Raw genomic sequence first — 27,217 nt, forward strand, 5'->3', positions numbered from 1 at the left:
TATGAGTTAAGCCAGTAATTTACTGTTGACAGCTGTGCGCCTTGAGGGAAATCATAACAGGTCAGACCGGATCTCCTGCCCCAAATACACCCTCAGCATCCGGACACACTAGCTCCTCTCTGCAGGTCAGAGAAGAGCCGAGTTACAGAGAGACGAAAGACGCTTCTTACGAGTTTGAAAGAGGAGTTTGGCAGAAAGACGATAGACGAACTGAAACCTGTGATTTCACTGTGATCTTCCAATTGTCTTCAAGACCTGAGTGAGCACAGAAGGATCTGGGTTATTTTGACAGAGATCTGGATTTTTAATCTCATATTAACGATCCGCCTGTGTGCAGGTACCTGCTCAGATTTGGCTATGAAGGAACCGACGGGCTCATTTCTCCCTCTGGTCTGGAGATAAGTGCTGCAGTCATGACTGTCAGTCTCCTGCTGCTGATGATGACCCTGCTGAATTTCACAAATGGTGAGTTTACATTCAGCTGACACAGAGACCTGATTTCTGTCTGAGCCCAACACACAATCACATGAAGGCTCTGCAGCATTAGGCGCTGTTCACACAAGATCAACTAACAGGCTGGAAAATCCTCCAGGAGGGAGTCTGGCTGCTGCTTTACCAGGATTTCTTTTTGAATGGGATGGTTTATGGAGAGTCCACACACACACACACACACACACACACACACACACACACACACACACACACACACACACACACACAAATCTGGATACTTGATTAAAAAATGGAACGTCATAGCTTAATGCCTTTTATTGTTACATTTTAATTAGTTGAGCTGTTGTAGATGAACAAGCTCGGCTGCACCGGTGATGTCTCGGCACAACACGACTGAAGGAATCTGTGTTATCTCATGTTTGTTGAGTGAAAGCCAAGTGAGCAGCATCATCATCATCATCATCTTTATTCATAAAGAACTTTAAAACGACTGTATGCATAAATTGTATGAGTACAGATGAGTATGATTAGTCATATAAATAAATACTAAACATCAAAAATTATTGGAGGTCTTCTAGTAAAATCTATCACAGATGAAGAATCTGATAATTGCATTAAAAATGCACCTAAAGGCGTCATCAGGGCAAACACAGCAGACAGATCCAGGTTCAGGGAGTCGACTTATTTGAGGTGAAGTCATGTAAACAGCGAGCAGCAGTGTCACACACACGTCAGCCTAAGCCACCACAAAATTACTCAGATTTATGAGTTATTAAATAATTACAGCCCATATTCGTTTCCTCCCCCCTAAAAAATTTGGAAAATAGAAAATATGTCAGTAATACAAAAGTACACCTACACAAGAAAGTCCACTGCAGATCTTACAGTGTAAGTGGACTCTTGTATTGCCCAATCAGACACTCGATTCTTGCACGCCACAGTCACTGAAGGAGGAACATCAGCTTCATCAGTATCCAGTCTGACATCCAGTAGATCTTAAAAATATTAATTCAAGCCTTTTGAATAAGTGTAACTTTTACAATAGTTATTTTTTAATGTTGTTTTCATCACATCTACCAACTAATAATACAGTTAATTTGACCATAAATGAAAATGATTGAGTTTCCTTTTCTCCATTTCTTCACTGAACCCCGCTTTGAAAAGACCAACCTGCCTTATTTCCCCTCATCCTGACGTGTGTGGAGCCAATGCAGACAGACGCTCTGTCACGTACAAGCAAACAAATCCGAGACGAGTGTGCTTTGCTCAGAACTCATGGATGCTCCTCAAAGTACTGATCATTACTATCCCTGTTATACCCGTGTAGAGCTGTGCACTACTCTCACCTGGGCTCAGCAAGCCAAGTGAAGTAAAAACTGACATGCATGACATTTATGAACTTTGGGGGCTTTTCTTTATTATTTTGGGCTTTTTGAAACTTTACTTAATGATAACAATTTATAATGAATGCATTTAAAAATAGATACATTTTCCAAAATGAAGAACAAATATTATGTCTTAATGTCAAAAACCTCTATTTGTTATGCTGCAGCTGAACTGGAGTCGGTTTTACTATAATACCATTTGGTGCCAAAAGATGGTTTAGTGACTGCAGTTTAACTTGTTGCAGTGGGAGGTCAGTGGCAATAGTAACTACCAGTAAGAAGGAAACACCGATAGCTTGAGTCAGTGCAGCAATGCAGCGAATATGGACGTTCAGCAAGTTATGACTCATGCTGGGCTTTAGCATCAAGTTATGGCATTTTTCTGTGTAGTGTGTTTTAAGGCACATGGTTAAGGCCGGATATCTTTTTCCCAAACTAAATGAAACCAATCAGAAAACTGGAAACACAAGTGCAAAACACAAAGTGAACCTTCTGACTAATAAATCAGTGTGTGTAACGATGAGATGCAGGCAAACAGTATTAGATTAGATTGGGTTTATACGTGTCTGCAGCTGGAGCTTCAATTTCCTTTTTTAATATCCATCTGATGTTTTGATTAGTCATATGGCAACAGAGGATATCAGGACGTGTTCTGCTCATATTAAATTTGACTTAATATTAAATTTTTTATGATACCTGATTTATAACATTTGATCTGACATTTTACTGTGGCTGCAGATGTTTGGACGCTACCAGCTCCTGGCAGTGTTTTCATGGAGTCTGTCGACATGAGACACATGCTGAGGTGGCCCCCCCTGCAGGCTTCATGCAACACTACACTTCTGTACTCTGTCCAGTATCAGGGGTAAGTATTGTAAAAAATGCTGATCAAATATTTGCTTACACTAGTCCCCAACAGAACATCCATATTGAATGATCCATATTAAAAAGTCATACACAAAACAAACTGATGATGACTTTTAAAAATATGAATTTTAGTAAGAACAGTTTGGAGCTCAAAGTCAACCTCATCCTGTAGCTCAATACAGAGAGATCACTTTGAAGAATTGAAACATGGTTTATTGAGGCAGAGTTTGGGGATTAGACTCCGATGAGACATCACGGCAGTCAGAATTCCACGGTGAGAGGATTTAGGACAGGACGCCGCAGAGTGTAGATGCAGGTGGTGGTGAAGATGAAGACTGAGGCTTGGATGGAGCTCTGACTGAGGTGTCTGTGAGGTGGAGATGGAGAGGAGGTGGGTTGAATGAATGAAGGCCTAAAAGCGGGACTGAGAGCACAGATTTAAACTACGCAGAGTAGAGGCTGATTGAACATGAAGGCGAGCAAGAAGACTGGACTAGAACAACGACGTCAGTGTTGAGACTGAGAGCCGACAAACAAACAGCACCGACTCTCGTGTCTTTGCTGCAGACTGACAAACACAGAAATGACCAACAGGGTTTATTGCATGTTTGTATTTGTATACAACGACAGCTAAAACTAAATGATCCTGACAGGGAGACATTGTTCTTGATGTAATTCTAACCATGTGACCTAAAACAACAGGAGCAAAGAATGATCAGCAGGTACGTCTGTGTTCATAGCTGGACGGAAGTGTTTTTGCTTAGTGCTTTATTCTAGTTATTACAGCCTCAGTTTGTTCTAAGTCACCTGAGTGTAAGCCACAAAGATTACAGCTGTTCAGTCAGTAACAGTTTCATAACTGAGAGAATTTCAGTGTCTTTTATCACTGCAACACAAGAGAGACGTCTAAAAACCACCTTTAAATTAAGGAGTAAATAACTTCCAACAAATCACTAACAGTGAGAGCATAAGACCTGTTCGAAAAACTCTCACCTGTGGTTCCACCCTCTTTTTCTGCTTTGGAGGCGTAGCAGCAGTGTAAGACCTGGCTATGGGTGTAAGGCTCGGGTATGGGTGTATGCACCCCAACAGTGAAAGCACACAGATGCATGCAGATGCAATGATGTTTATAAAGTTTTACAACCATAAACTTAATTATTCCTCTGCTTTTTATTATAAATATTTTAAGACAAATATCATCCTGGTGTAAAAGCTTTATGAGCTCACACCAAAACCTAACGATAGACAGGCTCAGCCACACCTCTGATCCTCTGATAAATGTCATAAATGCCACCTAACAGGTTGACTCTGACTGAATCCTGAGTCATTGCTGTGCTAAATCTTCAGTGATGTGCAATAAACAACAAATGCAATGAGGACTGCTGCGTGCGTGGTGGAGGAGGTGGAGTCGTGCAGAGGTGTATTTTAAAAGGATTAAATGTGAATAGTTTCAAACTCCTTTAAATGAAGCTAATAAAAACAGCTTTATCAAAATTACCCAGCGAGTAGCAGGAGGGGAATCACTGAGGCAGGAAAGACAGATTTATAAACAGTGACACTCAAAGAAGCTGTTACACTGCAGAGAGTTTATTGGTTGTATTTGTTCAGACCTACGTTCCTCCTCAGCTCCAGCATCATAGAATCTATTATTACCTCACTGTAGCTTCTCAGAAAGAGGAAGAAAGTTCAACCACAGGAGACAATGAGTTCACATCATGTTTAGCATCTAAAGATGGTAAATGGACTGATTCTTATATCGCTTTCTACTCAAAGCACTGTATACAACAGAGGTAGATTAACAAAAATATGGACATTAAAAACGGGGATAATTGGACTGAAATGCAACAGCTGGTCACTAATATGACTAAATGAACCAAAAAGTGCTGGATGAAGAAATCGTTATATGAATCGAAATTTGTTATATGAACTTTTAGAGTCTCTGTTCTGTTCCCAAGAAATATCTAAAAGAAAACTAAAACTCTTTCTGTGCTCGACGTCCGCAGAGAGTTTGAGCTGGAGCATCAGAACGGCAGGTGGATGGAGGCTCCAGGGTGCCAGCGGATCACGCTCAGTCACTGTGACCTGACCTCTGACCTGGGATCAGACTCTGACTACAACATCCGGGTCAGAGCGCATTGCGGCTCGCAGCGCTCCGCCTGGACCAAACTCAGACCTCCCTTCAATAGGAGACAAAGTAAGACAAGAGCTGACAGCTACGTCTGTTTTACGGCTGATGTTCGGTGTGTTTATGGATGTTTGTCTTCAGCTGAGACGTATCGTCAGGCAGGAAGAGAAAAGTCAGGCACTAAAGGAAAGAAAGAGGCCTTGGTTTTAAAATATCTGATAGAGAGTAAATGTGCAGAAAAGTCCATTTGAATTTTTGAATTTTTAAATATGTGAGACTTTGAAGAGCCCACGTGATCCTGTGAACCTGGCCAAGAAAAAACCATTTTCTAATAGAAATAATAAAGAGTGATTCCTGTGTGCAGCCAAGCTGTCGGTACCAAAGATGACAGTGATGTCAGCAGGCGACGCCATCCAGGTGTCGTTTGAGACTCTTCCTCTGACGTCAACCGTCGATGTGACCGTTTGGAAAAAAGGCGAAAAGCTGCAGGTCGTTATCTGATCTCCTTTTCTCTTTATTTCTAGTTCATGTTATCATTCTTGCATGTGCTCCTTTCTTTTCTTTTCCTTGATTATTTATTTTCGTTGAGATTGTGATTCCTTTCCTTGTTTCTGTTTTCTTTTTTCTTTCCGCCTGTCCTTCCATTTCTTTTAATCCACCTTTATTCTCACGTTTTCATGTTTTCTCCCCACACTCTTGCTTTTTGTCCCCTTTTCTTACACTGTTTCTTTTTTCGTGTCTCCTCCTTTCTGACTTAATTTAATGACACAGTTTAAGCTTTGTTTTTTATGCATTTGCTGTATTCTTTGTTTCATTGTTTAAAATAAAAAAAAACTCACATTTTCGTTATTTTGATCTCTTTTAGGCTGTCGTGTACTCGATGCCTGCTGAGGAAGAGGTGCTGCACATCGCCGCCCTGCAGGAGGGAGCAGTGTACTGCGTCACAGCGCAGACTGTGCTGAACTCAGGGTTTCGCAGCAACAGCACTGACACCCAGTGTGTGTCCATCATAGGTACAGGCGTAAACACACACACACACACACACACACACACACACACACTTACTTTCCTAAAATGTTTTAACTTTGAACATGTTTCTAAATTACAATAAAATCTGTAGGTCGTGCTTAAATATCCTTCTAATTTAAAATGTATTTCATAAAATATTTTCTTAGTTTCAGAGATGTTTCTCTTTTCATAATACCTGGTAGTTCATTGAAGTTAAAACCTTCATCACATCACAAAAAAGCATTTAATAAAAGTCTTCCCTTTCCCAAAAGAAATCCAAATTTAAAAAAAAACATTCACAATTTTAGAAAAAGATCTTCACCATCAAACCCATTCTCTTATTCCACATGATCTGCCTATAAAGTCTTTACTTCACAGAAACATCAAGATTTGTGCTTATAATTAAATTTAAATATGGAACCTTCCTCGTTGTCCAGATGAGGCTTTTCTTAGTTTTGGAAACAGTGGTCCTTGTTTCCTCATCAATTATTCAAAATAATTAAATGTTCAATTAAAAAATATCTGAACATCAAGAAAATGTGAACATTAGACGCAGAGAAAAAACAATAAAATCCAGAAAGAACCTAAAGAACTAAAAGGTCTGAATCTAATTCTGATCATTGAACAGACATTTTTTAAAGCCAGCATTTATGCAGTGAACTAAAAGAGCGCTCACGCTCACTGAGGTTTTGACTCCCGACTCATCTGCAGATCCAGATGCTCCTGCTTGGAAGACGCCGACCACCCTGACGGTGACGGTCATCATCATGGCGGGACTCCTGTTTGTTTTATTCTGGTCCATCGTTCACTGTCGTCCAGAAACCTGTAAAACACATTTCCATAAAGAGCCTCTGCCACAGTCTCTGGTCAGTACTACCTCTCATCTACACAGACAGAATACCTGTGGTGTAAAATATCTGAACCAGGAAGTCACAATTTATATCAGCAAACCTAACAGCAGCAGTACTTTAGCGCACCCTGCTGGTGATACACTCATAATTATTGTTTCTACCGAATATCTGACACCTAAATCATAAATACACATAGTAAAGAGTGTTACTGCACGTACTGACTAAGTTTGAGGTTCAGTGTGAAGTAAAATTATCTACTGTTTAGTGAAGTTTTCCATATCTTGGTCTGTTTTTCTACAGAGAGGTAATTGGGACATTCAAATCCCAATGAGCCCTCAGGAGAAGGAGCTTTGTGACCAGATGGTGATGGAGCCAAATCAAACCTCATCACAGACTGATGCTGCACTGATAACCCATCAGGAAGACTAAACCAAGCTGAAACTCACTGAGAATCTACAGCAGGACAACAAGGAAGTAACGTCGTGCTACAGTCCTGCAGTATAGCTGTTGGAGGGTCACACGGAGCAGCACGCAACATTTGAATGGTCCATTTATGACCCTCTGATCAGAGTTGGAGGTGGAACAAGAAGCCCCTGTGAGCCCCGACAAAGCTGACAAGTGTTTACATTCCCTGTTGACTTCTCTTCAGAAGAAAAAACTGGGTATTTGTGTGACTTTTAAAGCGCTACGAAGCCCACAGAAGGAGGTCAGGATTTATTCAAGATTCAAGTAGATCCACAGTGGTAGTAAACAAAGATGTAGGGAAGAATTTACGTTCTGTCTTTGTTCTTAGCTCTGCCTTTCAGCAACAATGCTATTGAAAGATTTGTGGAAAAAAAATCTTGGGAAATGAAGAGACATTTTAAGTATTACTGTGTAACTGCTGATTGTGAAACTGTTAAGCAAATGAACCATCACACTTTGATTGTGAAATGAAGCAGTAATGAATGAAGCAGGGATACAGGCATATTTTCACCGAGTACATTTAAGTATATTACTCAAGAAAATATATTTACCAACTAAAGATTACATTCTGTTTGAATTGAACCAGTATGAGCTTCTTACAAAGCCATCAGTCCAGCAGACCAACCACAGGATTCACTACGCGTGTCAGTCTGTAAAATTCAGTTCAAAAGTTGTGAGCAACATGCTGCCTACAAATTAAACAAACCATCAGACCTGCAGTAGGAGCTCGGACTGACTTCATCAGCTTCTTAATATTTTGGTACTAAGAGTTGTTAATGCTCATTTTAGAGCAAGCTTTACAAATCTGTATTTAAAACACTCTGGTGCCAGACTCTGTTCTTGTTATCTTACAGTGCTACCTCTTTAGTTCTTTTAGAGTGAAACTACATGTGTTGATTTCTAGCTGGTGCTTTACGTTAATGTCGCCTTTGTTAACGTGTATAATTAAACTGCAGTGATGTGTACGAGATGCTGTCACATCACTGCTGAAAATGTGCTGTTAGGATGAAGTTATAATTAAAGCACATGCAGTGTGTCATGTTTTTGAAATAAGCTTGCTGTGATGGAGCAGATATTGTTGGGTTACAGCTAAACACTTACAGATGAGCATTGTTTATTTTCTGTAACCTTAGACCTGAAGGGTGAGCCATGAAGTCAGGTCAACATTGTCAGGCTTTCGTGGTATTTGCTGGCTCAACAAAACCTGAAACCTCAGTCAGAGAAAACCTGTATCAGAGAGGTCACACTCAGTTTCTGTGCTCCAGACTTTCTGCCTTTAGGAGAAACTCTATACCACACTTAGAGCGTGCTGTCGAGTAAACAACCAATGTGACAGAGATGATTTTAAACAAACGTTGAATGTTGATCTACTCTGGACCGAGTAATGAGCTCAGTGTACTTATTGTGGTCCGTGCATGTGTATGTAATGTGAGGCATATAGTTTGACTGCTTTAGGCTTAAATCCTGCTGTAGAGCTATGTGTATATGTACATATATATGTTGTCATTGCAATGTTGATGTGTTATATATATATATATATATATATATATATATATATATATATATATATATATATATATATATATATACATAGAGATATACATATATATTCAATGAGGTAAATTCATTGAATAAACGTGTTTGTGGATTATCAGCCTTTAAATCTTTTTACTAGGTGTTCTGTGTTCTGCGCCTCTTGTTTTTGCTGTACTGGAGTTGTGATGGGTTTTAGCCTCCCTGCAGTCTGAATTGGATGGATGTGTGGATATGACACATTTTTGTTAAGTCCATGATAATATTTACTGTTTTAGGAAAAAAAGAAATTAGATTGTGAGAAGCGTCTTCAGAGAGCTTCATTATTGCACTGTATAACCTATGAGGAAACTTACAGCAGGGCAATAGCCCATGTCAGGTATTATCATTGGAAACACTCTAGAAGATGAGTATTTATAGTTTTGCTTTGTCGTAAATTTGTGAAAATTGAATTATTGAAGTGAAGTGGAGAGAGAGAGACCCAAATGCAGGCACTGGCTTATGTGCAATGAGTGAGCTTTACTTACACGTGGTGTACACACAATGCAACAGGTATGCACAGACACGAGCTTAACACTATCAGACATGGCAACAGGGAGGGAACACAGAGACGCAGAACAGAAAGAGCTCAAAACACAAAACCTGAGAAGTAGAAATACTAGGACAGAAACCAAAATATTAACAGTGACTGTTTGTCACCTGTTTATAACTCGAGTTACCATCTTTTCTACACTGACTGCAGTACAGAGTGAGTGAGATGCCAATCTGTGCAATGAAGGATCACGACAGACAGCAGCTTATGTGCTCTCAAGTTTATCAAAGTTTATTATTTAATGATGTCACCATCATTCAGCAGGCTATTACAAGAATAGACATAACATGTAACTCAGAATAAAAATCTCTTATATCAATGATATTTGCATTTTATGACATAAAAACATTAAGCAGGTTTAAAACATGGAGAACAGTGTGTGTGTGTCAGGCATTATAAACAGTTAAGAGGGAATAAAATAATTGAATGAAGAAATAAAACAGTTATGTTGTGATCAGTGTTGTATGTTATTTAGGTTTTATGTTGTCTAAAGTGATGTAAAAAATGATAAAGCATTAAACTGTAAAAAAAACAAAAAAAACATAGAAAACATAGAAAAACAAAAGAATTGCACAAGTGGTAAAACCTTAAATTACTTAATATTGTTGTTGCTGGCTGAGATTTAATGCCTCTAAATATTTGATGCTACTTCTGTCTTTATTTATCTTATTTTATTTGTGAATTGTCAAAGATGTAGCATCAAGAATGTTTAATTAAATTTCTCCACGTGAGCCATGAGCTCTGCTTTTTCCTTCATGGACGTCAGAGACTGAACTCGTTGCTTCCAGCCTGGTTTAGCCTCAGATTTCTCTCCTTCAATAAGCACGTCGATGTGTTCTAGAGTGGACAGAGGGTTTGGCTTCAGTGCTATCTCTTTGAGTCTGTTCAGACACTCTGCAGATCTCTCCACCAGTTTCACCACCTCAGCCTGCAAACAGTCATACTCAGCATTCAGTTTGTCAACCAGTGCTTGAACAGTCATCTTCTCTCCTTTGGCCTTCAAGTACTTTTTTCTCAGCTCCTTTATTGTTCATTTCTCTTTAACTTCTTTATACACCCATTTGTACTTCTGATTATAACGTACATTCCAAATACATTTCCCTGGGCACTCTGTACAGTATCCGTCTGGCCCCATTGCTGCACAGCCACGTTTATCTGCATCATTTGCTGTCTGGCAAGGGTAGTGACAGGTGTAATGACACTGCTTGCAATTAGTGATGTAGTTTCCAGGATTCGAAATATCCTCCGGAACAGGGATTTTAACAGAAACTTCAAACTCAAAGCTTTCATTTCTGCTGATCTCTGCCTTGCAGTTTTTAATTTTTTCCCTCGTCTCTTTTATCTCCTCAAGCTTGGCTAACCCAAGTTTCACCTGCACCTGCAGATTCTCAACTGAAATCTCGAGCTGCTTTCTTTCTCTGAGGACTTCCTTTGTCAGTGTCAAGCTTTTAGTTTCTATTTTATTCAGAGCAGCAAAAAACTTCTTTATACTTTTCGTCCCCATCTTCCAAAACATCTGATTGAAGTCCTCTTCATCATCATCATTATCATTGTCATCATCATCATTCATGCTTTCTGCCACAGCTGGTTTGTTGTTTGCAAACAGCGCTGAATTATTGAATTTGAAGTGAGCCGGCAGCCCGTCTTTTGTTTTAGGACATGGGACTCCTGCAGCATTGATCGCCTCGAGAACTGATGGTCGTTGACCGTCTGCAAATGTCACCACAATGCTGATGTTTTCTGCCACATCTTTGCCAAAGATTGAGAGCACTGAATCAAACACATATTTCTGTGTTGGTGTGAGTCGTGCTAAAGCAGCCTGAGCTACAAAACACACAGCATCGATTTCACTGACACCATGTGAGGAAGTGAAGAGATTACGTAGCTGCTCTACGATCTCTCTGTCTTTTTCTATGCCTCTTGTATCTCCAAAGCCTGGAGTGTCCACAATGGTCAGAGAGAACGGGATTTGAAATCCCTCCTGGTGGTTGATTTTGTACACAGCGACTTCAGAGGTCTGACTGTGAGCTTGTGATGTTGACTGAGTTTCATTCACCAAGTTAAAGTGATATGGATCCTCCCATTTAACACCTAAAATGTAATTGATCATCCCGTTGATGAGAGTTGTCTTCCCAGCACCGGTTGCGCCCATAAGCATTATGGTGCGATTAGGCTTACTGGACTCTTCTCCAATACTGAATCTCTTGCATCCATCGACATTGAATGTCATGTTCTTTTCCAGGTGAATCATATAAACAGGGAGAAACCCTGGTGGTGTTTCAAGTGGTTTGCTGACTTTTATTTTAACAGCATCTGAAAGCTTTATGGAGCCTCCTTCTTCTTTAAAAAACCCAGACATTTCCTGTTGTGTTGTATATTATTTTGTGAACTTAATGGAAAAGTTATTTTTCTAGTTCTAAAAAAGCAAATATTTGAAATTATGTGCAGTCAACTTAATGTCTTCTGAGGTGTTTTTTCTATTATCAAACTGTTCTCCCACTAGGAGCTCAGTCTGAGTGGAGTTTTTTTTCTCCTGCTCTTACCTCATGTTATGTATTTTCGTTGTTTTTTTCCTATCAGCCGACCTTTCTGACATGTCTCCCCATGTTTTTGTAAAGTTGGTCAGAAGGTTCCTTTGTAAGTGCGCATGCGCCAGTAGCGTGCTGCCTGCTGTAACCCTAATTTCCTTCGGGATTAATAAAGTATTCTGATTCTGATTCAAACTGTTGACTGGTAGTGGATATCTATTTGTTTTTGCTGAGATTACTTGTAGATGCACACACACTTTGATCTCAGCTGTGTGTGGTGGTAAATCACACACACACACACACACACACACACACACACACACACACACACACACACACACACACACACACACACAGATTTGCAGTATTCAAATTATTCAAATTTGAGGAAAATGCAAACTATCTGTGCAGAAACATCTAGAATACAACGATTAGATTAAAAATGACAAAGGGACACCAATATTTGGATACTTAGTACAAATAATATTATAAATATTAAATGTTTTCATAAATTAAAATGAATATATCTAAATGAAACAAACATAAAACAAAAGACACACACACACACACACACATATGTATATATATATATATATATATATATATATATATATACATATATATATATATATATATATATATATATATATATATATATATATATATATATATATATATATATATATATATATACATATAAACAAAAAAGAGCTCAGTGAACATGAACTTACTGTGAAGTGCACCTTTTATCAGAAAGAAAGATGTTGGCCCAGTATTCTTAGTTTCTTGTATTTTTTGTATTTCGTTCCTTATTTAGGCCATGTTTCCTGAGTTGTCCTGTTGTGTTGTTCCCTAAGTGTTTTCCTTTCGTGACTCTTACCCCCTGTGTGCCCCTCTTTGTGTTTATTCCATGTTTCCCCTGCCTGTTATGGCTATGTTCTTCCTGTGCTCTCTCTCTCCCCTCCTGTCTGAACCCCCGTGTACTTCCTGTTTTACTTGGTGACTCCCGCGCCTGTATACGTCATGTTATGTTCACCCCGCCCTGTCTCGTTATGGTTATCAGTGTCACCTGTGTTCCCCATGTGCTCCCACTTCCCTCGTTAACCCTCTGTGTATTTATGTCTGCGTCTCCCTCAGTTCTGTGTCGCGTTCTCCCTCATGCTGTGTGGATCTCCCTGTGTCTCTCTGCGAGTGTTTAGTTTCTTGTTCCCAGTTTAGTTTTGTATGTCCTACGATCTGCCTCTCCAGCATTAAAGCTGTGATTTTTTTGAGTTCATCCCCTGAGTCTGTGAGTTTGCATCCTGCCTGCCACACAGCGATCCATGACATTTAATGTGGCAAACAGGCGCACGGCCCTCCCCCACCCACATACAGGCTTAGCCATGCTGCAGCAAAATATAAAGGAAGTTAGCTGTAGATGACATAAAGTCGTTTTCAAACTAAACTAATAATAATGAAAGATGTTGAAAGTTAAAAATGAATTATTTTAATTTACATGTTGTTATGCATTTGTCTTCCATTTTAGTACATTTTGAAAAATAAAATTTGACAGATTTTTTTCTTTGTTTTCTCCTCTCTCTCTTTGTGTGTGTTTGTGTGTTTTTTTGCCCTGGGTACAGGAAGAAGAACGTATGGTGGAAGTGAACAGGCCAGCGACCGTGTAAACAAGTATGAATTCTCAGAAGTCCTCCGCACCCTCATTCACAGCAAAGCTGAAAGTGAAAGAAGAGCTGCTGCAGGAGAATTGCGCCTGATGCCTACATGAGCTTCAGATGAACACAAAGGGTCTTCATGACCAACAATCACATGTGAAATTTAGACAAATATAATGCCAAATAAAACTGGAGTAAACTCATTTATTCCAGAATGTATACACTAAATGATGTTTTCCATAGGCCCAAGAACAGCACACAGCACAAGATCTGTACAATTACTGTTTCTAAATTGTTTCATAAATACTGCTCACATCAATGCACTTACAGTAGCCGCAGTAAAACCAAGAGGAAAATAATTCAAGTTTATATTCAATGGACCAAAACGTAATGACTTGGATATGGAGTTGGTTTCATGTTGATCTATGACTTCATCTAGTACTTACCAGGTGAGGTAAATGAGGTAAATACAATCTCATATGAGTAACATGACCTTTTAAAGAACTAAGCCGAAATGCAGAAGTAGTGTTTCAGGAAAAACTTCCTTAGACAGCATTCTGACTTTTCTGTATGACTTTCAACAAAAATAATTTGGTGCACAAGTTTGATTCATTTGGGCTTTTTCTAATTTCTTAACATTTGATTTGCTGTAAAATGACAATCATAACTTTCAGCAGTGGGTGAAGATCCAGTAGGTGAAGGAGTGAATTTTTAATGTGGGTGGACAGAGGACAGATGTCTTAGCTAACAACACAAACATCACAACAATACAAACGTAGTTATAGTTTGACATTTATTGATGCATCCATCATTCACCACAACAGACGTGAATGCTATCATGGACAAAAACATAATGAAGCTCATAAAATGATTTTATATATTAGTAACATTCACATTTGCACAAATGTGACTTTGCACTATATTTATCTTTTTTTTATCCCAAATTTAATTTGAAGAGTTAAGGTTAGAAAATTAATTATTACAATTTAGTTCAATGTAAACAAAACAGATTAAGAAATGATATTGAAATAAACCCAAAGCTGAGAGTAGTGTGTGTCAAGCAGACTGTGGAGAAGAGCAGAACAAATTCAACCAGAAAATAAAAACTCATTTTTGTCATTGTGCTGTGTTTACATCTTAAATTACTTGCAGTAGTACAGCCAAGTGGTGAAGCACGCACCTACATTGCAAAACAAGTTCAAACTGAACTGTGGTGAAGTCGTTCTCTGACTCTGGACGAGTTGCCTTGTTGACTTGCTAAGCATTAACATCAAGTGATTCTTGATGACGCAGGAGTTTCTTGCCTTGCTCTATTTTAGCCATTGTCTCTGCTTTTTCCTTCATGGACCTCAGAGACTGAACTCGTTGCTTCCAGCCTTCTTTGCCCTCAGATTTCTCTCCTTCAATAAGCATGTCGATGTACTCTGGAGTGGACAGAGGGTTTGGCTTCAGTGCTATCTCTTTGAGTCTGTTCAGACACTTGGAAGATCTCTCCATCAGTTTCACTACGTCAGCCTGCAAACTTTTATACTCAGCATTCAGTTTATCAATCACTTTCTGAACAGTCATCTTCTCTCCTGTGGCTTCCCGATACTTTTCTTCCAGCTCCTTTATTGTTCTTTTCTCTTTAACATCTTCATAGCCCCATTTGTACTTCTGGTTAAAGTGTACATTCCAAACACATTTTCCTGGACATTGAGTACAATATCCATCTGGCCCCATTGCTCCACAGCTCCTTTTATCTGCATCATTTGCATAGGCACAAGGGTAGTGGCAGGTGACATGACACTGCTGACAGTTGGTGATGTAGTTTCCAGAGCCAGAAATGTCCTCCTGAACAGGCTTTTTGACAGTAACTTCAAATTCAAAGTTCTCATTTCTGCCGATCTCTGCTTCATATTCTTTAATTTTTTCCCTCGTCTCTTTTATCTCCTCAAGCTTGGCTAACCCAAGTTTCACCTGCTCCTGCAGATTCTCAACTGAAATCTCGAGCTGCTTTCTTTCTCTGAGGACTTCCTTTGTCAGTGTCAAGCTTTTGGTTTCTATTTTATTCAGAGCAGCAAAAAACCTCTTCATGCTTTTTGTCCCCATCTCCCAAAACATCTGATCAAAGCCTCCTTCATCATCGTCATCACTCATTCTGTCTCCTTCAGCTGATTTGTTATTTGCAAACAGCGCTGAGTTATTGAATTTGAAGTGAACCGGCAGCCCGTCTTTTGTTTTAGGACATGGGACTCCTGCCGCATTGATCGCCTCGAGAACTGGAGGTCGCTGACCGTCTGCAAATGTCACCACAATGCTGATGTTTTCTGCCACATCTTTGCCAAAGATTGAGAGCACTGAATCAAACACATATTTTTGTGTTGGTGTGAGTCGTGCTAAAGCAGCCTGAGCTACAAAACACACAGCATCGATTTCACTGACACCATGTGAGGAAGTGAAGAGATTACGTAGCTGCTCTACGATCTCTCTGTCTCTTTCTATGCCTCTTGTATCGCCAAAGCCTGGAGTGTCCACAATGGTCAGAGAGAACGGGATTTGAAATCCCTCCTGGTGGTTGACTTTGTACACAGCGACTTCAGAGGTCTGACTGTGAGCTTGTGATGTTGACTGAGTTTCATTCACTAAGTTAAAGCGATATTGATCCTCCCATTTAACACCTAAAATGTAATTGATCATCCCGTTGATGAGAGTTGTCTTCCCTGCACCGGTTGCTCCAAGAACCATTATGGTGCGATTAGGTTTACTGGACTCTTCTCCAAAACTAAAACTCTTGCATCCATCGACATTGAATTTATCATTTTTTAGGGGAATGACATAAACCGGGAGATGTCCTGAATGTGATTCCAGCAGTTTGCTGATCTTTTTAACAGCATCTGAAAGCTTTATGGGGCTTTTTTCTCCCTTAAAGCGTCTGAACATTCTCGTTTTGTTTTATATTAATTACTAAAGTTACTGTGAAGACGTTGATCTTTCTCGCTCTGTGCAGTCAGCATCAATATCTTCTGCTCTGGAGGTGTTGTTCAGGCCCAAATCTGAAGAAATATGAAAAGTACAAAATATAAATACACAGAATTAGAGTCATCAAGTTTAAATAGGAATGATCTGTGCTTAACAATGACTGTGTATCTTAAGTGAGGGAAGACATTATATCGATATTGAGGGAATGGCATTCTGCTCTATCGCTGTACTCATGGAGATGTCGAAGAAAAAAACGATCTATTTTTTTTTTATGTAGAATTGTCGCCTTAGATCCTTAAATTAGCTTAAAATGGCTAAACTACACAAAAGCTGTCCAAATTTGTAGACTCCTCCAAATGCGTCCTACTTTTCCCCAGATTTGAAGGATGGGTCGGGTGTATCCTTCGTGGCCCACCATGTCCCAGAATTCATAGCGCAGCCCAGCCAATTCCAGTTTCCAACAATGGCGGTAGCTACTTAGTTTTAATATTACTCTTATTACTCTTTCTGGGTCACAAAATACACTTTTAGGATATTTTCAGGTGAGAATGTAACTGTGTAAAATTCAAATATTTGCTCGGTTTATCAAGATATCACATGTTTGCAAAAGTGCTCCAACGTTTTCGGAGACATCTGTTACCTATGGGCTCAAATTGTGGTCATAAATATTTTGTACTTGTAAATCAGTTTTGTACTTGTAAATCAGGATTTGTGTGTGTAAAAAATTTGTGTGTGGACTTAGCAAAAAAATACGTGTGAAACTCTGCACTCAAGTTTCAAGTTTCAAGTATGAATTTTGACCCTATTTTTCTTCCTTTCATCTGATTGGCCAATGTCATGTCAATCACAAATTTAACAATCCAATCAGAGAACAGATGGGTTTGGCTATTGGAGGGGTGCTTTATGGAGCTTCAGGTCCTTGAAGGGAATAAATGCCCTTTACATGCCAGCCCAGCGTTTTCCTTCATCACCAGGAAGGAAAACAGTCTGTGGTCGTCCGAGTTTGGTGATTTTTGTGTCACAGGTCTACGTGTTTAATACAGGGACCTCCAGAGCCTTTTCAACAGCGCTGCAGACCTGGGGGGGCAGTGTTGTGGAAATGACACAGTCTTCACTAGTGGGGATAGTTACAAAGCTTTCTTTGTTATGAATTAGCGATACATGTTTTTATTGAACATTTGAAGATAAAAAAACAGAAACTCTTGTAGAGGACATAAAGTCAGAGATGGAAACGACAAGGAGCAGGTGAATCTAGTGCAGGTAGAGCTGCTGCAAAAACCCACAGAGCTCAGCAGCCAGCGCAACAAATCCTGGATCCTTGGCTTTGAGTTAGCAGTTAGCATTAGCAGCACATGCTGCACCCGATGTGAAAGGACCTTTATGCTGCACACTGTGACTCACAGCAATGGTCCCGGGTCAGCCCTGACTTTGTGTTAAACTAATCCTAAAGTAATAATGGTATTTCTAACCACTGATATACCACAACTTTATCCTTTCAACAGCTACTGAAAGTTAGGGGACCTAACTGCTATCGGATATTTATATACATACTCTTCAAGGACCTGCAGTCAGTGTTGCCAACTCCTCAGTAAGGAAAATCGCTATTGGCTGTCCTAAAAGTCGCTAGAAGTCGCTAAATGACGTCATCACCTAATTTGCATAATTGGTCATGCTAATGTAATTGTAACCTACGTTGTTGGAGAGAGAAATAACATCGTGGAAGAGACAAAGTGAGCAAAAAACGTCCTAAATACATTTAGAGTTTATTTAGAACCACAAATTAAATTTCTTTTAGCAATTATTGTTTTTTAATGTCACAATTCCAACCCTGCTCCTTTATCCGGGCTTCGAACGGCAAAAGTGATCCGAAATAGGCACTCTGGTGGAGTTACTTTGTGTATGTGTGTGTTTATAAGTAGTTTTAAACCTTGTGATCCACAAAACAGCATAACAGTGAAAGAAGAACTGACTGTGTTACAGTCAGAGCAGGAGCAGCGGCTTCGCTCATGCACGATTCATTTGCAGTTTGGACGCACAGGTGTGAACGTCTCCTGCAGCTGGAGGAGGACTATCCTCCGCCCGTGAGCACTTTAGCACGGGTGAGGTGCCCACGGCAGCACCGCTGCTTGTTGAGAGTAAGAGCAACACGCCCTTTCACGTCAAAAAGTCGTCATAAATAAGTCTCCAATGACACCAGAAAAAGTCGCCAGATTTGTCGCTGGTCGCTTTTTAGAAAAAGTCGCTAAATATAGTGACAAAGTCGCTAAGTTGGCAACACTGCCTGCAGTTCAAAAAGCGCCCCTCCAACAGCCAAACCCATCTGTTAAATTAGTGATTGACATGACATTGACCAATCAGCTGAAAGGAAGAAAAATAGGGTCAAAATTCGTACTTGTAACTTGGCACTTGAGTGCAGAGTTTCACACGTATTTTTTGGTCCACACACAAATTCTTTTTACACATACAAATCCTGATTTACAAGTACAAAATATTTATGACCACAATTTGAGCCCATAGTTACCCACCAGCTCGATAGCTAGCCGGGGGTATAACTGCGAACTCCCGGCACATCGTTTTCAGATCTCCGCGGTCTTTCTCTGCTCAGGTTAAACATGACATATAGGTCACTTAGATAACTTAAAAATGTTATTGTTTGGCTTTTTTCAGTGTTTTATTTGTTCGTAAGTAAATCGCTTTGGCTGAGATTACAGCTGAATAAACGTCAAACAGAAAACTTATTCAGCAGAAGTGTGAGACGATAAAACATTTACGCCAGTGCCCTGTTATATTTTACATAGCAAGGAGCAGATGGCTGATTTTATTAAACTCCTCCGAGACAGCTGGTGATGCAAAACTGAAGGCTAGACTGTTCAATTTCACAGCAGCTCACTTCGGAGGACCCGGCCCACATAGACCACGAAGGCTGGGTCCTCAGGAGGATGCAGGCTATGAATTTGGACACCCCCACTGTTTTGTAAACTAATTCAGTAACTAATTTAATAACAAAAAAGATGACTAACCTTTCAGAGCTTCTAACATATCTCTGTTGCAAGAACCAAAACAAAATTTTTGTTCTCATTCAGCTATGTAGCTGTACTGCAGCCATGGGTAGAAATATGCGCAGTAGTGGAGGAGCAGTCACTATGGAGATGGCAAGACTTTACAGCACACAGGAGGCTGAGTGTGAAGACACACAGAGGAGGCCTCAGAGGTAGAAACAGACCAGCTGGAGTCGAACTCATCTGAAGCTGAGAGTGGGGAGGAGCTGGTTGAAGCAGTTACAGGATGGACTTCTCCATCTCCATATTTTGGTCTCCTACAAAGACTGCAACGCTCTCCTACGTCCCACCAGCCAGAGGTTTGATTCTGGGACCTACACACCATGCCAACAACTGTGCACTGCTGCCCATGGATGAAATCCTACAGCAACTGTGGCCATGACAAACCTGTATGCAGTGGCTTATGTGGAACTGCAGTTTTATGTAGCAATGCTCATAGTCAATTTAAATCTGCAGCCTCTGCTCCACCTGAGTCAGACTTTTATTTGTGTTTCAGATTGAAGTAGTTTTAAAAGACCGAGTTGGTTAAAGTGAAGAAAAAAAATGTTACTATATATTATTTTTACAGTGGTTTTGGGAGCTACCATTTTTGTACTTAGGATCTTTTAAAAAAATCTGACATTATAGAAAAAATAACACTATTGTTACCTGGCTGTGACGATAAAACCAGCTCAGTTGTGATATTGCTTCCTGGGGTCCTTGAATGGCATATGTACTTGGCTGTGATGACAAGTTGAAGGTGAGGCTGGAGCAGGTGTGGCCTATCAGAAAAAATGCAATATCAGGTATTACCAGAGCTACTGGTTGGTAAAGGCTGTGTCATCTCTATTTACTCAAAAAGACGTTTTTTTTAAAACAGTTTTATTGCAATGATAATTAGCACCATGTGCTAGACCCAACATAGAGATCTAGTTGGACAGAAGTTTGAGGCCAGCCCAGTCTCTGGTGAGGCCGAGGGCAGAGTTACAGTCTCTGAATGGGACGCACCAACGAGGAATCAAAGACACATTCTTGTAAAGTGGCTCATTAACAAAAAATACAGCGGCCAGCTTAGAAACACAAACTTCAGGAGCAGGAGCTGACTTCAAAGGAGGCAAAGGAGCGAGCCAGGTCCCTGGCTTGTAGTTCCTCTTTAACATCAGTGCTGATCAAAACAGAGGTCTCAGGAAACTGGAATAATAAAAGAGTTCCTCTATTAAAGTAGATATGCTGTTAAGTCCAATGTACAATGAGCTCTCCAAGCCGGGAGACTGACAGACCTTAGGCATCCTACTCAAATCCTCTCAAACAAACTAGAGTCTGCTGGGTCGATGGTGGTCATGTCTTTCTGTCAAGGCAGCCCGTGTAGCAGGCACCGATTTGCAGGAGTCAGATTAGACTGATTGCATTGGCTAATTGTGCAGCTCCTCGGCCAAAGGACGAAAAATCATTTTCTGTCCAGTGAACCACCTGTCACCTGACTCAAACAGGCTCTCGTCCACACTGTTCTTATTTTTAAAGTGCTCTCCAAACAAACATTACTATTAACAGCTGGATTTTCCTGTTTGAGTGCAGCTAGCCAAACGCCGCATACCTACTTACTGCTAAAGAGTAGTGATGTGTGATACCACTGATTTCGATGTATTTTACGTCCACATGTGACTCCGTTTACGCTCAGCCATTGTTGTGAGTGCGCACGCCAGCAGGGGCTGCGACACAATTATACAGCCGTATTTCGCACACGACTATAAATGATGGAAGAGGAAGTAGTTCCTTCCAATTTAGATGATCCGAATGTTATACTTTCTTTCTACTGCGTTCCTGTAAATGAAAAATTACAAATTTACCCCAAAGTACTAAAATATCGATATTTTAATATGAGAATCGATTCTAGAACATAAATTACTAGTATCGTAAGAATCGATATTTCAATATCGATCCGCACATCACTACTAAAGAGACATGAAAGTAAAAGTGGACAGTCTATCGTTTCTTTCTTAGCATAAAACTTATTGTTTCAGCCAGGAGCAGCATGTAAGTGATCCCCTTAGACTGATTTTTACTTTTAATGTCCTTATTTTCCTCTGAGTTATTGATTCTGTCACTGGCCTTTATATGTGTAGCATTTCATGTCCCCATTAATGTTATTGTTATTGGTGACACTATGATGATGATGATTATTATTATTGATTGTATCATTATTATCAATTAGATCCTTATTTTGATCTGCATATGTATATGTGTGTGCGCGTGTGTGGGTGTGCGTGTGTGTGCATGTGTGTGTGTGGGTGTGTGCGCGCGTGTGCGTGTGTGTGCGTGTGTGTGTGTGTGTGTGTGTGTGTGTGTGCATGTGTGTGTGTGTGTGTGTGTGTGTGGGTGGCAAAGTGCTTCCACGCAGTGTACCAGGGGTATGGAGAAAAGTTGTCGTACCATAGGCATGAGGAGTGTGTGTGTGTGTGTGTGTGTGTGTGTGTGTGTGTGTGTGTGTGTGTGTGTATTTATATGTGGAAAGGAAAATATGTAAACATGAATATGCTGCAATAGAACTAAAGTATCCACTTATAACCACGAGTAGGGATGGGTATCGTTTAGGTTTTATCCGATACCGGTGCCAAATCGGTACTTTTGAAACGGTGCCGGTGCTCAAACCGGTGCTTAAAGAATGGAGAACACAAAATTGGTCCAAAAACCTCTCATGTTCAGCAGTTTTTTTGTAAAAAGATAACAATGTTAGCCTTTTCTGCAGCTATGGGGCATATATGGTATCACTCTTGGCTGGAAGCTTAAACAATGGAAAAAACACAAACTTTGTCCAAAAACCTCTCATGTTTAACTGTTTTCCACTTTTTCTTTGGTCATTTTAGCCTTTTTAGCCAGGGTGAAGGGAGTATCTGCCATCAAACAAGAAGACAGCCGCATGTAGCTATGATGATGTTTGCTAGTTCACCTTACATGCATTAATGTAATAACGTGGTTAGCCTACTCAGCGTAAATTACACACGAACAACATTAAGCTACTCACGCAGAGAAGAACGGCTGCTGCTGCATCCTCATCCTCATCATTTCTGCTACACTGGCAGGGCTAGGGGCCAGGACTCTCCTCTTCGGGTTTTTGGGGATGTTGCATAACAGGCAACCCACCCGCAGTAGATGTGCTCGGTGTGAGGTCTCGCAGCAAGCTATCAAATAGGGCGCATTTCTGGGCTTTTAAAAAAAACGCTATGCGTCGCCAGGTGTTTCATCGGATTCGATGTGTTACCTCCTTTGACAGTATCACAGTATCAGCTTAAAGCACTTGTTGCTGCTGAGTTTGCATCTTTTGCTGTGAAGTACAGCCAGACTTTTGACCGCTTCGCCTTGGACATTTTTAATCTGTAGCTCTGCTCTAAAAGAACGTACGTACCTGGCCCCGCTAACTATTCTCGGAAACTAAAATGATTGGCTAGAAGTGTATCACAGCTCAGGAAAAAAAAGCACCGAAATAAAGCACCGAAACGTGCGCTGCTTTTCGGTCTGGTTACTACCGTTTATGTCAGAACCGGTGCCATCATGGCACCGGACACCGGTACCCATCCCTAACCACGAGTGTCTTGTAATGTCTGTTTAAAACGTGCCTGGCAGCACATGGTACATAGTCATTTGTATTGTAATTTAACCTGAAACCTCTGAATGTAATAATTTTATAAGCAGATTTTCCACATGCAGATCAGTGAAGTTCCTGCCTCTGTAAGATTAAAAGTGTACAGAAACAAGCAGCACTGGCATTGTTTTCATTTTGAATATTTAATGTTTAAACTTTTACGTGGGTAGTACATTTCTAACCAAACTTAACTTCATGCTAGTGCATTATGTCATAAGCTAACATCATCAGTTGTCACCTTTCAGTCTAACTCTGTCCTGTCTGAAAAACCCATCAGATTCATTTATCATTAGGATTCCTTTTAGTTTTGATTATCACAAGATTACAGAACACAAAATGGAGTGAAAATAAAATATTTATTACATTAAATTTTAACAAAAATCTTATAAGTTATAAAGCTTGTAATTACTGTAGCATGCAATGTTAAAAGAAAACCTATCCAAACAATACAAACTTTACATAAACCTTGTGTTGATCTTAACCTCCACTGGCACGTGGTGCTCAGGCACCCCTTACCATATCAATAGCCCCTTTTTCAGTTTATACAACTCAATAACAGATAAACAGTAAAATAACCCCTCAGTTTATTTGTCAACTTACCACTTAGTATGCCTCTGACCAGTAAGGGAGAGCAAGTCTGCTTTACTCTGTGGCTCCTTTTGGGCTTTTATGCAGTGTGCACACAGTGTGTAGTGTGCACATTTCATGCAGCGTGAAAAACGTGTTGTTTGGGTACACTTCAGCAGCACTACATCGAAACCTGAAAGAGGTTCACTGTCACATGTTTAACTATTGCCAATCCAAGTTATCAGTTATTGGCAAGCTAGTGATAACAGTAGCTATAGAGAGTGCAGAGTAGACAATTGTTGGAGGAGAACTTTGGAACTTTTTTCAAGTTGTCATGATTGACAAAATGTGTAATTTGACACATTTTGTCAAATCACAAAATGTTACAGGTCATATTTAAAAGCAGCTGTCGAGAGAACCTGAAGTTTTCAGGGAAGTTTTCAGAACACATTTCTATCTTTGTTTGTGCTGGGGAAGAAAAGAAAAAAAAAGAAAAAGTGAAACATATGAGTTAAAAGACTCACTTTGTGCAGACTCTTCAGCGATGACTGAATTGCAACTGATTTTTATACTTGGAGAAAAAAGAAAGACAAAGAAAAAAGTAATCACATTTAGAGGTACATAGAGTTTAGAGTTCCTTTTTTTACTTATTAATTTAAAATAATAATTTTGTCAATAAGATAATTTTTAAAATGTATATTTAACATTTGTACATTTACAATTCAAAATCTTCAAATTTGAAACACACTAGATTGGCAGGAACTTCTGTGACACGCGTCAAGTCAGCGTTCGAGCTCGTCATGCCCAAATCGGTACAGAGAATCACGAAATTCTCTAATTCATTCAAATTAGTCTGGAAGGACAGATGTCGTGATCCTGGCTGAATCGACAGCCAGTCTGTGGTTACTTTGTGCCATAATGTCTCTGGAGACTTCGTATTTTCTCCAGAGTAATCGATTTGATAATTGAGAGACAAGCTCGCATCTATTAAATACTTTCTTTTCTAAATCAGTGTTACAAAAATATTGTCACGTGTCGACCAGATTCAGACGTAGAAACTCAGTTGTGCAAGTAAAGTGATTTTATTTACAGTGAAGGTGAGTTGTGCTATTTATAAAATCTTCTAGTTATTCACAGTTCAAGAGTCTCTTATGTACAAGGTCCAACAAGGGAGGTGATTTCATGCTTCCAGGTTTTCTAGAGATTCAACGTTTCCAGAAAAGGAATTCTTTGTGGTCAGTGTGTTGTACGTTTGTGTACTTGGGGGGGTTGACAGCAATATTAGTGTTTATGAGGGTTTCTTTTCTTTGCCCCTTTTGTTTGATACAATCATTTGTCTGCTAAACAACAACAAGAACACCAACACCCCAATATTATCAGTATGTGCAACTCACTTTGTATAATTATTAATACTACTACTATTACTATTTAAATTTTTTTGCTCTGTTCTCATTCTTCCCAATTAGGACAGTAGTTATTACATGGAAGACAAACCAAAAGATTTAAAAAAGGAAACAACACCATCCCACTGCCACATCCCCTCATGCACACTTATGTGATACAGATCTGATGCACACATATGATACAGGGAGAGCAAACTGAGAAGTATGAACAGACCAGGTTTTACAATTTAGTGATTTATTTATTTTTTTGTAACAACAAGAAAGTAAGAAAAGAGAAATAGGAAAAAAAACCATGAATGAAAATATAAAACAAGGTAAGTTCATCCAAAAGTTTCTGGACCAGCTCTTTTCTAATAAGTTGTCTGAATCAGGACTGAACTCCTCCCAAGGATAAGAAAGACGAAGACAATGAGAGATCCAGCATTCGAAGAAGCATTTGTCCTCCTGGCTGTGGGTGGTGCGCTCACTTGATGGTGGCTCTCTCTGTGGCAGAGTATCACTTCCTGTTCCTGTTAAAATACAGTGGGGGTTTTTTGTGGCACTTATCTGAGTAGCCAATCTAATTAAGAACTTTATATATAATGTCTTATTTCAGAGTGTAATGTTCACTTGCTTTATGCAAAGCACACTCTCTGTTAAATATAGTCACTGTATTCACTCACTGTGTCTTTAGGGATTCACCAGCTTAGCTCCCCAGCAGTGGAGAGTAGACGTTTATCACAGTAGATGTCTTTCTGAAAGCGCTGTAACTAAGTTTAAGAATATAATCCACCCACTGTTATCATCTTCAATGCCCTGTACCAACATAGAGCAGAGCAGCTATCTGAAAGCTGCGCCAACAGAGGTCGATTATCTTGTTAATAATTTTACCTCCTCACTACGTACGACTCTGGATACTGTAGCTCCGGTGAAAACTAAGGTCTCAAATCAGAAGTACCTGACTCCGTGATATAATTCTCAAACACGTACCCTAAAGCAGATGACTCGTAATCTGGAGAGGAAATGGCGTGTCACAAATTTAGAGGATCATCATTTAGCAATATTATTAAAAGGCATGGCATACAATAACTTACAAAAGGTCATTTACAAGTAATTTAGCACCAGATTCTCCACAAACATCAGTGTGCGATTGGACAGGGGCAACCATCATTTGGCCATCCCCCAGCCCAGTCACAAATGGTTCTCCTTTACCAGCCGGCCGACGATCCAAGACCAACCGAAGATCCACAGCACTACGGTATCACTGCGTCTACCCAGGATTCTGACTTAGAAGCATTCAGTCATAATCCTGCAGATTGTAGCTTCACACCATTGACTCCCAAAGCCAAGCACATACACCAGCAGCATTACAAGTGCAACAACACATCATCAGTGGGGGAAGGTAAAGCTAAAGCATCCAGTTCATCCCACAAACAATTTTTTAAAAGATTTTTTTTAGATTTACACAAATTTAGAAACACATTAAATGAACAAAAGTTCATGAAAATGATTTATACACATTTTTAATAATATTTCAAATCGAGTAAGTCTCTTTACCGATATACAACAAGTAAGAGTAGAGCTCAATTTTTAAATGTATTTCATTGTTATTAGAGATTATTGACAAAAACACTAGTAGGGTAACAGTTAAAGAACATATTTCCATGGCAACAAATTCTTGTCTCTGAAACACAACATTTTAAGAATCTGGGCATTTTTATTTATAACAGTGATGAAAACAATTCAGTTTAACCAACTGACTGACAAAAAAATCTAAGCAAAAAAAGAATTACATTAGTTATACTATTATCACTGTTAAAATTTATTATTCAGGGTTTTTTTGCCCAAATTCCAGGCAAGACGCAGAAATTAGGCCAGAAGACGTTGCAGACTCTAGGATGACTTGCTTAATGTCTTAATGAAGTACCAGGCCTGGGGCCTGTTCTTCGTACGTCGCTTACTACATCCAAGATCAAATGACACATCCAAGACCAAACCATCGCGCTAACCGTGAGCTCGCTAATCCGGTTCCCCGAACACGCCTGCTGTTGACGATTAGTACAGCTGGACGCAGTAATGTGGCATCACTGGGTGTCGTAAAAGGGGCTACGCATCGATAGTAGAAACATTGATCGGCAACCCGCTGATTGGTCGGCGAAAATGTCGAAGG

At 39.7% G+C, this 27,217-nt stretch overlaps 2 protein-coding genes and 1 pseudogene across 2 annotated transcripts; 1 reads left to right on the forward strand and 2 right to left on the reverse strand.

Moving 5' to 3' along the window:
- The first annotated feature begins 154 nt into the window (after positions 1-154).
- il20rb (interleukin 20 receptor subunit beta) lies at positions 155-8,663 on the forward strand. The gene is made up of 8 exons (XM_086271892.1): positions 155-259; positions 338-465; positions 2,577-2,703; positions 4,709-4,899; positions 5,195-5,319; positions 5,696-5,843; positions 6,550-6,704; positions 6,990-8,663. The coding sequence occupies exons 2-8, from the start codon at positions 414-416 to the stop codon at positions 7,116-7,118; spliced, it is 927 nt and encodes a 308-aa protein (XP_086128018.1). The 5' UTR covers positions 155-259; positions 338-413; the 3' UTR covers positions 7,119-8,663.
- Positions 8,664-9,446: 783 nt separating this feature from the next.
- Positions 9,447-11,638, reverse strand: LOC147307647 (uncharacterized; annotated as a pseudogene).
- Positions 11,639-14,322: 2,684 nt separating this feature from the next.
- On the reverse strand, positions 14,323-16,381 carry LOC147307648 (uncharacterized). Its single transcript, XM_086271760.1, has one exon. The coding sequence runs from the start codon at positions 16,379-16,381 to the stop codon at positions 14,717-14,719; it is 1,665 nt and encodes a 554-aa protein (XP_086127886.1). The 3' UTR covers positions 14,323-14,716.
- Between the last annotated feature and the right edge of the window lie 10,836 nt (positions 16,382-27,217).

The sequence above is a fragment of the Aulonocara sp. 'chitande type north' Nkhata Bay genome, linkage group LG18 (genome assembly GCF_057382095.1).
Source record: "Aulonocara sp. 'chitande type north' Nkhata Bay isolate Kocher_YH1m ecotype deep benthic linkage group LG18, A_spYH_male_GT1.1, whole genome shotgun sequence".
Lineage (NCBI taxonomy): Eukaryota > Metazoa > Chordata > Actinopteri > Cichliformes > Cichlidae > Aulonocara > Aulonocara sp. 'chitande type north' Nkhata Bay.

What these genes read in the sequence shown, in the direction of transcription:
- LOC147307648 (XM_086271760.1), bottom strand. Translation starts at nt 16,381, where the DNA reads ATGTTCAGACGCTTTAAGGGAGAAAAAAGCCCCATAAAGCTTTCAGAT.
- il20rb (XM_086271892.1), top strand. Translation starts at nt 414, where the DNA reads ATGACTGTCAGTCTCCTGCTGCTGATGATGACCCTGCTGAATTTCACA. An exon ending in TCCCTTCAATAGGAGACAAA is followed by an intron (nt 4,900 to 5,194) that starts GTAAGACAAGAG and finishes TCCTGTGTGCAG; the next exon opens with CCAAGCTGTCGGTACCAAAG. An exon ending in AAAAAGGCGAAAAGCTGCAG is followed by an intron (nt 5,320 to 5,695) that starts GTCGTTATCTGA and finishes GATCTCTTTTAG; the next exon opens with GCTGTCGTGTACTCGATGCC.